This window comes from Coregonus clupeaformis, chromosome 23 (genome assembly GCF_020615455.1).
Source record: "Coregonus clupeaformis isolate EN_2021a chromosome 23, ASM2061545v1, whole genome shotgun sequence".
Classification (NCBI taxonomy): domain Eukaryota; kingdom Metazoa; phylum Chordata; class Actinopteri; order Salmoniformes; family Salmonidae; genus Coregonus; species Coregonus clupeaformis.
Genome location: NC_059214.1, coordinates 3,301,102 through 3,311,428, shown reverse-complemented (window position 1 = coordinate 3,311,428; position 10,327 = coordinate 3,301,102). Strand labels below are relative to the sequence as shown.

Genomic DNA, 10,327 nt, shown 5'->3' with positions numbered 1-10,327 from the left:
GCAGAATCAGGAGATTGGAGGGAGAAGGATTGAGCAGAGGGAAGAGATGATAGGATGGAAGAGGAGAGAGTAGCGGGAGAGAGAGAGCGAAGGTTGCGACGGCGCATTACCATCTGAGTAGGGGCAGAGTGAGTAGTGTTGGAGGAGAGCGAGAGAGAAAAGGATACAAAGTAGTGGTCGGAGACTTGGAGGGGAGATGCAGTGAGATTTGTAGAAGAACAGCATCTAGTAAAGATGAGGTCAAGCGTATTGCCTGCCTTGTGAGTAGGGGGGGGACGGTGAGAGAGTGAGGTCAAATGAGGAGATTAGTAGAAAGAAGGAGGCAGAGAGAAATGAGTCAAAGGTAGACGTAGGGAGGTTAAAGTCACCCAGAACTGTGAGGGGTGAGCCATCCTCAGGAAAGGAACTTATCAAGGCGTCAAGCTCATTGATGAACACTCCAAGGGAACCTGGAGGGCGATAAATGATAAGGATGTTAAGCTTGAATGGGCTAGTGACTGTGACAGCATGGAATTCAAATGAGGAGATAGACAGATGGGTCAGGGGAGAAAGAGAGAATATCCACTTGGGAGAGATGAGGATTCCTGTGCCACCACCCCGCTGACCAGATGCTCTCAGGGTATGCGAGAACACATGGTCAGACGAGGAGAGAGCAGTAGGAGTAGCAGTGTTTTCTGTGGTAATCCATGTTTCCGTCAGCGCCAAGAAGTCGAGGGACTGGAGGGTAGCATAGGCTGAGATGAACGGCAGTTCCAGAGGCTGCTGGAGACCTGGAACTCCACGTGGGTCGTGCGTGCAGGGACCACCAGGTTAGAGTGGCAGCAGCCACGCGGTGTGAGGTGTTTGCATAGCCTGTGCAGAGAGGAGAGAACAGGGATAGACAGACACATAGTTGACAGGCTACAGAAAATGGCTACAATAATGCAAAGGAGATCGGAATGAAATGAACTAAACATCTGGGAAAGCGAGAGAGCGGGGCCTCCCTCACTTACGTTTTACTGAAACACTCAAATATAACTCTCCCAACTTCCACTTTAGAAATTATAATTGTTGTAAACTACAGCGGTTCAATGTTTTCTAGGAATAGACTAACTTAGTTTATTCAGCTAGCTAACTTGGTACAGTATTCTTCTGTGAAAACCGTCCAGGGCACCGAATCCTATGACGCCATAGCCAACTAGCATGCAGCCTCCAATAACACGGTTTAGCACCAATACTCGGTTACAACAAACCACCAGTGTGTTAACATGCCAAGCAGATCATTCGTGTCCGTGTCTAACGTTGTGTAAAGTTTTGGGTTAGTTTTGACAGTTTGAGTGAGTCCGTCGTCAACTTATTCAGCCAGTTAGTTAGCTAGAATAGTTAGCATACTAGCTAGCCATTGCTCTCTGCCAATGAAAAATCCCCTCCTCCCACGGCACGAACACACAGAGAGAGCCAAGCTAACATTAACTAGTCACCCATGTCCCGAATTCCCTTAAACGACTCTGGTTACCAGTATGTAAAAACAAAACACAAATGTAGGTTATAACTTACCCTTAGTAGCTACTGTTAGCCAGTTAAGTGCAAAGCTAGCCACTGAATCAATTCAGCCAGTTCACGTCTGTTCGCTAGGTCGTTCCAGCTATGACCATATTAGAGACTTACATTTCCCTCAGATTACACAGACCCACAAAAAATTTGAAAACAAATCCAATCTTGATAAACTCCCATATCTATGTATTAGGTGAAATACCACAGTGTGCAATAACAGCAGCAAGAATTGTGACATGTTGCCACAAGAAAAGGGCAACCAGTGAAGAACAAACACCATTGTAAATACAACCCATATTTATGTTTATTTGCTTTCCCTTTTGTACTTGTTACAACACTGTACATAGCCATAATATGACATTTGAAATGTCTCTATTCCTTTGAAACTTTTGTTAGTGTAATGTTTACTGTTAATTTCTGATTGTTTATTTCACTTTTGGTTATTGTCTATTTCACTTGCTTTGTTAATGCAAGTGTATGTTTCCCATGCCAATAAAGCCCTTTTAATTGGAGAGAGGGAAGGAGAGGGAGAGAGGGAAGGAGAGGGAGAGAGGGAAGGAGAGGGAGAATATCACATGTTGTCACGATCGTCGGGAACAGAGGACCAAGGCGCAGCGTGGAAGGTGAACATATCTTTATTATTTGAGTAATACTATGAACAAAACAATAAACGATAACGTGACGTCCTCGTTTCAGACACAAACCTAAAGAGGAACAAGATCCCACAAACACTGTGGGAAAACTGGCTGCCTAAGTATGGTTCCCAATCAGAGACAACAAGCAACAGCTGATACATGTTGCCTCTGATTGAGAACCACACTGGCCAACCTAGAAATACTAACCTAGAACGAAAAACAAATGAAAACTCACACCCTGGCTCAACATACTAGAGTCCCCAGAGCCAGGGCGTGACAGTACCCCCCCCCAAAGGCGCGGACTCCGACCGCGCCAACCAAACACCACAGGGGAGGGACCGGATGGGCACTCCGCCTTGGTGGCGGATCCGGCTCTGGGCATGATCCCCACTCCCTCTCTAACCCCCCAAAGTACCCCTGGTCCGGTCTGGCCCTGCTGACCGGAGCTGGACTGCACACTGGTGGAGCGGATTGCTCCAGCTCCGGCGCGAAGCAGCTGACCCGTGCCGAAACAGGCACCGGTGGAACAGGCACGGGCTGTGCCGGACTGACGACGCACACCACTGGCCTGGTGTGGGGAGCAGGAATGGGCCGAGCCAGGCTGACGAAATGCACCCCTGACTTGGTGCGGGGAGCAGGAGCGGGCCGGACCGGGCTGACGAAGCGCACCACTGACTTGGTGCGGGGAGCAGGAACGGGCCGAGCCGGGCTGACGAAGCGCACCACTGACTTGGTGCGGGGAGCAGGTGCGGACCGGACCGGGCTGACGAAGCGCACCACTGACTTGGTGCGGGGAGCAGGAATGGGCCGGACTGGGCTGGCGACGCGCACCACAGGCTTGGTGCGGGGAGCAGGAACAGGCCGGGCCGAGCTGGTGACGCGCACCGTAGGCTTGGTGCGAGTGGCAGGAACAGGCCGGACCGTACTGGGAACACACACCACTGGCCCTACGCGGGGATCAGGAACAGGCCGGACCGGACTGGCAACACACCCCAGTACCTCTCGCCGTGCCTCTACATCCTCTTTCCCCCTGGTGACCAGTGACTCCCGTAACCTGGCGGCCTCCTGCTGCCCCGTCGTCCACGGCATGAGCCCCCCCCTAAAAAATTTCTGGGCGTCTCTCCTACCCGTGGACCAGGTCTCCATGTCTCTCGCCAGACTTTCGCCCTTCTGCTTCCAAGTCCAGCCTCTCTCTTCCTCACACGGCTTGACCCAGTCGAGGAGGCGAAGGAGATCCGCTAGAAATCTCCCTGGCGATAGCTCCTGGACACGCTGCTTGGTCCAGTCTTGGTGGGATCTTCTGTCACGATCGTCGGGAACAGAGGACCAAGGCGCAGCGTGGAAGGTGAACATATCTTTATTATTTGAGTAATACTATGAACAAAACAATAAACGATAACGTGACGTCCTCGGTTCAGACACAAACCTAAACAGGAACAAGATCCCACAAACACTGTGGGAAAACTGGCTGCCTAAGTATGGTTCCCAATCAGAGACAACAAGCAACAGCTGATACATGTTGCCTCTGATTGAGAACCACACTGTCCAACCTAGAAATACTAACCTAGAACGAAAAACAAATAAAAACTCACACCCTGGCTCAACATACTAGAGTCCCCAGAGCCAGGGCGTGACACATGTAGACCAGTAGATTACCAAACCAGGGTCTTATGTAGGCTTCCACAGTGAAGCAGCAGGATCCAAGTGTGTGTGTGTGTGTGTTAACACAGACAGCTGGAGGTGGCTGCCATGACGCTGAATAGAAAATAAAAGAGGGGTGTTCTTTCTCCTTTGTTATTTTTCTGCCCTGCTTATTCCTCTGTCTCCTCTGGATAAGAAGAATAAAAGAAGAACACCAACACACATTTCTACCAGGAAAGACCTGCACCAAGAAAATGAAACACTTCCACTACATTGATATAGTTGTTGTGTAGAAGTAGCTACAGATCTAACAGACAGGCTTTCTCTGTTACCCTCATTTGATTCTGAGACCTTTCATACTAGCTGCTCTGCTATCATCTGATCCTCCTTAAACCCTCTGTGGCTTATAATGTCTGTACCATACTCAGGTGACCTAAACCAAAGATGAGAGAGAGAGAGAGAGAGAGAGAGAGAGAGAGGAGAGAGAGAGAGAGAGAGAGAGAGAGAGAGAGAATGTGTGTGCATTCAAATATTCATAATTATCACATTCTTTATTGAAAAGTACCACTAAAGACAACTACAATTTATATCACCACCAAATATGGATAAACAAAGCCCTGCAGATATAAAGTGCTCTCTTCCTGAGTTGTATTCTACAGTGTTGTCCATTAATAGCCAGTGTTAGATGATGCTGTTCCACTGTGTCTGTCACACCCTGATCTGTTTCACCTGTCTTGTGCTTGTCTCCACCCCCCACCAGGTGTCTCCCATTTGTCCCCATTATCTCCTGTGTATTTATACCTGCGTTTTCTGTTTGTCTGTTGCCAGTTTGTCTTGTCCCGTCAAGTCCTACACAGTAAAAACAGAAGTGTTAATTTAACTCCTATCGAGTTGAATTTAACTCTGTTTCAGATAACATTTGGTCCCACTCAAAATCAGTGTAAAATGTACTCTTTGGTCAGTGTAAAACTTTTAGAGTTAATTCTACTCCATATTGTGTAAAAAATAACAATGAAATGTGTCAAAATATTTAACACTGTAGTTTAATCACACTGTTGAGAGTAATATGATTACACTGTATAGAGTTAAGTCAACTACAATTTTACTTTAAAAAATGACACTTTAAAGTGTAATGATATTTACTTTTCATTTCTCTACAGTGTTTTTTTTTTTAAATTTAAATCATATGATGTAGTGTTACTGAATTATAGAAATATCAATACTATCAAATAAAACAAAGCACAATAATACAAGATGAGAGCACCCACATTTATTGAAAAAAAAAAGTATAATTTCAATGTCCGTGAATTTACATTGTACACCCATTGCCTTGTCTATGACAGAAGTATAACATCATAAAAATGTTCACCAGAGAAAGCAATATGGCACAACAAGGAGAGCTGTGTCATTTCCTCCATATGACCTTTGTATGTCAAAAGGTCTAGGGTAGTGCAGGTTGTCGACATGAAAAAAAAACTAAATCATGCTTTGATCTGATCACCTCATATGCATGGAAATGTTCTTGAAAAGTTACTGTAACTAAAGGCACTGTGAGTAGTAACAGTTTTTCACACATTATCAGAACTGACTCAATCTGATAAAACAAGGGCACTTCAGAGTCAACTTCGCCACAGATAACCAAGTGTGGGCGATAAACATACCCATTATGTTTAGCCCAATTAACCTTCATAACCTGAATGCTACTGGGCACTTGCATTGCCAAAGCAATTTCAGAACCTCCTTTTACCATATTTAAAGCCACCATTTTTCCTGGACCAATATCTAACCGACTAAAAGTTGTTGATCTTCGCCAACTATATGCCATATGATTCTTATGCTTTTTTGCCAGCGTTTTGGTAATATTTTTAAACGATTTAAGCTGTTTTTTGAAAAAATTATGTTTGCCTTCATACCTCATACACCAACTATGAAGTACAGGCCCTATTTTCTGGATGCAGCGGGGATAGTGGATAAGAAAATGGTGCTTTGGTAAAAGTTTTTCTGAGGATACAACTTCTTAAACAGTGTATGGTGATCAACAATCAAATGTTTTAAATATACACATAGACCTTGAGATAACATGGGCGAGAATATAATGTTAATTATTTGCAATAATAAAAGAAGCAGGCCCCAGTGTTGGTCAGTAGAAGTTACCAAATCTCCAAAGATAAGAGGAACATTCCTAAGTAAGCACCAGGACTGAATTGCATTCAGTCCCAGATCATTAGATCCTTCACTTAAATTAACAGTCACAGGCCTGTTATTTCTCTCTGTGAAACCATAATCAAAACTTTGTATTCTTGAATGTATTTCTCCTGATGTAACATGTTTTTCATTCAAATACAGAAATAATAACTTCAATTCGTACTGGCCAACCCCTTCTAACACATCATGCATCACATCAACTGAGAAGTTCTCAGTTGTGTGAAAATACCTCAATGAATTTAATATGCATGACCTTTTCACACCAAAAACATACGGAAGGGATGGATTACAAGCCATTTCTTGACAGTGAGCAGTATGCATATCTTTGGTGCGTAAAACTATTTTGGAAGAATCTTCAGAGAATTCTGTTTGAAAGTCCTCCTTTTCTGCTAAACAGAACCTGCAACAGTACCTTGCACTGAAAGACTCCACCAGACCAAACAAACTATGCAAACCCAAATTATCACCTGTTACCTGTACTACAGTGCCACGTACATAACCACTGTATAATGGAATCTCAATACCATCGCTCTCTAACACTTTAATGTCTCGAACAATGGGAGCAAAAATTTCACTAAAACCATATCGTTTAACATCTTGAGTATGAAATAAGGCGCACAGGTGTATGTTAGCCAAAAAAGAATTCCATTTTGGAGAGAAGTTTCTTAAAGTAAAATATACTCCACCCAATTTATGAATACCTCGCTTGGAACCCAATGGGTTGGCGACCTCAAAATCATCATAGAACATCTGGACCTGTATTGTCTGCTTCTCAGTTGAGAACAGGGGTGACTTTTAAAAAAAGATCCATCACAAATATCTCTCAGTCTAGAGTTGCTGGTAGCTGAGCTTTGCAACATTTCTGCAAAATACTGACTTTTAAATATTGACTGCAGTGTAGATAAAATTGGAATATACATGAATTTATCTTGAACTACTACCTGATCATATGTTCCAGTCTTTTTATTTCGTCTTGTGTCAAATCTTGAACCAATCACACATTCAACTGGTTCTACTATTTCCCACTTGGCAGTCATAAATTTTGATCGCTTGTATTCCGAATTTAGAACTGTGAAAGGATTCTCTAACCCCTCAAAACACGCCTCAACTTTCTTGCACATTTCTGTTTCTCTTTCATTACTAAATACATGCTTTATCACTGTTTCTTTAGCATGCTGATGAATATCTTGAACAATCTCTTCCATGGAAATCACTACAGTATTTACTGTACTTTGACCAACACCTGCTGCCTTTAGATCAGAAATAACAGCTGCACAACTATTTACAATGTATGGCGAAGATAACTCTGACTCAGCCTCTAAACATTCAGTCGACACTTCAACATGAGAAATATTACTGGTGTTGACGGTACTTTGAGGGTCTGAAAGATCATCTTCTATAGAATCTACTAAACTTTCTCCGTGGCACTTGTTAAGATGTTTTCTAAAACCAGAAAAGCTACCAAAAGAACGTGAGCATCCTTCTTGACCACATTTCAGAAAAAGAGTCCTGCCTGTACATAGCCCATGAATTATCTTAAGGTGCTTAACAAGGTTGTTTGGACTTCCATGGTCACTTTTGCAAAGAAAACACTTCATAGTTTTATCTCAACTAACGCACCATTCTTGCTCGCAACTCAGCAACTCTAGGAGTCTCCTTTGTTTCCCCCATGTCGATGTTATAGATGGTTGTTTGCACAAAAGTGAAAAAGCTGCTCAAGGAAGAACTGTATGACGTACCAAATACGTAATGGGCTTTAAAGACTTCGTCAAAAGCTCCTACTGAACCTGTTGCCTTGCATGGAAGAGCATGCTTGTCAACCACAATGAAGTAGGAGTGAATGCTGCTCTGTGTGGATCCCTGGGCGAGAAGGTAGGGCTGACTGCTTTGGGTGATGTTGTCAAGATGCTGCTGCACACTGGTTCCAACCTACAAAAAAAACACATTCAACAGAATTGTTTTGGTGACTAACCTCTGACAATAGATAAGATCACCTCAAACTGTGCACAAGATTGAGATGATGGAATATATATTTTAAACAACTGTTAAGCATACCTTTTGAAATCTGATGAGCTGATCTACAGCTTGATATGCAGACATCTTTCCCGGCCTCTTTCTACCTTGTGCAGATGGTGGTAGCAAATGTAGCAGCAGCAAGATGGCAGACATGTCACTGTCCCAGCCTACAAATAAGTAAATAAAAACCTGGTTAACATTGTGCCGTAGCATAACATTCTTATTCACAACTTGCACCATTATGGACATATAATGCACACCTACATTATCCACATAAAAAAGTAAAACAGTTCATTCATACCATTCTCAACTTCAGCAGCTGACTCAGCATTGCGCATCAAATCCAAGAGTTCTGTGGTGGATACAAGTCCATGGCTTTCCTTTATTACTTTTGCTTTGAAAGTGGTTGGCCACTTCTCCAAGAATTTGTTGGCTGTGGCCTCACCAAACAGAAGTCTGAAATCTTGTTCTATCTGCAATGTAACACACAAAGACAGAAATAATGAGTGTTACCTTATTCTTCATTGGATATTTTTGGTGATGCAGTGAATTAAGTTGTCATACCAGTCCTGGTGTGTCCAGAAATCTTGGGAAGACCGAGAAGACATCTGATGATTTGGCTTCATCGTTGACCATTGCTTGCCGATATATGAAGGTCATTTTCATCTTCTCACGGACAGTGTTTTCATCAGCAGAGTGTCTCAAAACAGCAATAGCTGCTTCCACATCCTCATCAGATGGCTCTCTGTCATAGGTGAAGGGCTGACGATCACGGCCTGGCCCACCAACTTAAGACAAAATACAGTGTTAAGAAATCCTTTCTGTACAATTCACAGGTCACCATTATAATTACATGTCACTGATCAGAAAACATACCTTTAGGAGATTTGCTGACTGAGGCACCTCTTTCCTCTGCTGTTTTTCTTTGTATGGTCTTCAATCGCCATGCAAGGTATCCGGAACCACTCTCCGGATCGTAGTAATGATCCTATATTATTATAAATAAATTATAAAGGAGTACTATTCCCATTTCATAGAGTGAATATGTGCATAATGTTGCAATAACCCATTTACTTACATATCCATGTTGTGAGTATGGGTCTTCTAGATAGGGAAACAAAGCTACTATCCCCTGTGCATACATCACTCTGACACTTTTGGGGGGATGTCCTAGCATATGAATTCAAAGTTAACATCACACTGAATTGATATTGCACAACACATTTTACATAATTAATAACCGGAAAATAATAACAATGTTTCTTTACAGCCCATCTATATGCTTAATGCTTACCCATGTGTTTCTGTCATCTCAGCAGCAAGTATGTTGATCATCTGTCTTCTGGTGGCATCTGTCAGAGATTTGGTTTTTCCATACTCTTGCATAATGCGTTCACCACCAGGCTTTGATGTTAGGATTTTTTCAATCAGCTATAGGTGGAAAGAAATGTGCTTTCCGTAATTGTAAAACAATATGTAATGCTGTCACATGATGAAACAACATTCAGATTGGACTTAACAGCAATGTTCACCACTTACTGCTTTTGCCTCATAGTTTATGTGTGGCCTTTTAGGCTGGCTTCCTTCGCCAGCCGCTACTTCTTCAACATCGTCACACACAGTGAAATTCAGAATGATGGTGTCATCAGATGTACCCGAGCATGATGATGAATGAGAGGTATCTGTTCATTATGAAATTTGTGCAAAACATAGAAACATATTACAATAAACTGTTATTTTTAAGACAATAAAGGTTCTCATTCTGGCCTTTAAACTAAAAAACGAATTGAATGAATGAATACCAAGTCCATTGCCCAGCATGATTCTGAAAGTTCCAGGTGACTCCTTTACTAATTCTTCAAAAACATCTGAGTCAACTTCTGTGTCAGACTGGTCATACACCTTAATGTCTGGCTTTCTGCTTTCTGGTATGTTGAATTTTAGACACACTGTTAAAAAAAGAAGAAAAAAAGAAAAACATGCATTCCCTTCTCACAAGAATCCAAGTTCATACTTAAGGTTGCCTCATGTGTTCACAAAATGATGAAAGACAAGGATCTGCACCTGATTTTATGTTACTGAAAATATAAAGCACAGCAGAAATGACTATAGACCTAAATAGATATCATAAGATAATAGCTTAATGCTGTATTATTTTGTCATTAGGGTGATATGTATTGCTTTAACCTATTATACCTACCTTCTTTCAAGAAAGCATTGAATGTCAGCTCAGACAGCTTGACGTATTTCTGCTCTTCCCGAGCTGAACACGCAACAGCATTTTGCCTCTGTTAACA

The 10,327-nt window shown here is 42.5% G+C and overlaps 1 protein-coding gene and 1 long non-coding RNA gene across 3 annotated transcripts; both read right to left on the bottom strand.

The window, feature by feature from the left end:
• Positions 1-6,805: 6,805 nt before the first annotated feature.
• On the bottom strand, positions 6,806-9,189 carry LOC121536912. The gene is made up of 6 exons (XM_045206501.1): positions 9,109-9,189; positions 8,907-9,018; positions 8,595-8,818; positions 8,332-8,503; positions 8,070-8,197; positions 6,806-7,943 (listed from the first exon to the last, which is right to left on the bottom strand). The coding sequence occupies exons 1-6, from the start codon at positions 9,172-9,174 to the stop codon at positions 7,626-7,628; spliced, it is 1,020 nt and encodes a 339-aa protein (XP_045062436.1). The 5' UTR covers positions 9,175-9,189; the 3' UTR covers positions 6,806-7,625.
• Positions 9,189-10,290, bottom strand: LOC121536137. 2 transcript variants are annotated; one of them, XR_006657249.1, is made up of 5 exons: positions 10,231-10,290; positions 9,833-9,979; positions 9,570-9,712; positions 9,325-9,461; positions 9,189-9,200 (listed from the first exon to the last, which is right to left on the bottom strand). It is a non-coding gene; the product is annotated as an uncharacterized LOC121536137 (long non-coding RNA). The 2 variants fall into 2 exon arrangements; XR_006657248.1 differs by lacking the exon at positions 9,189-9,200 and having other exon boundaries at positions 9,207-9,461.
• Positions 10,291-10,327: the final 37 nt, after the last annotated feature.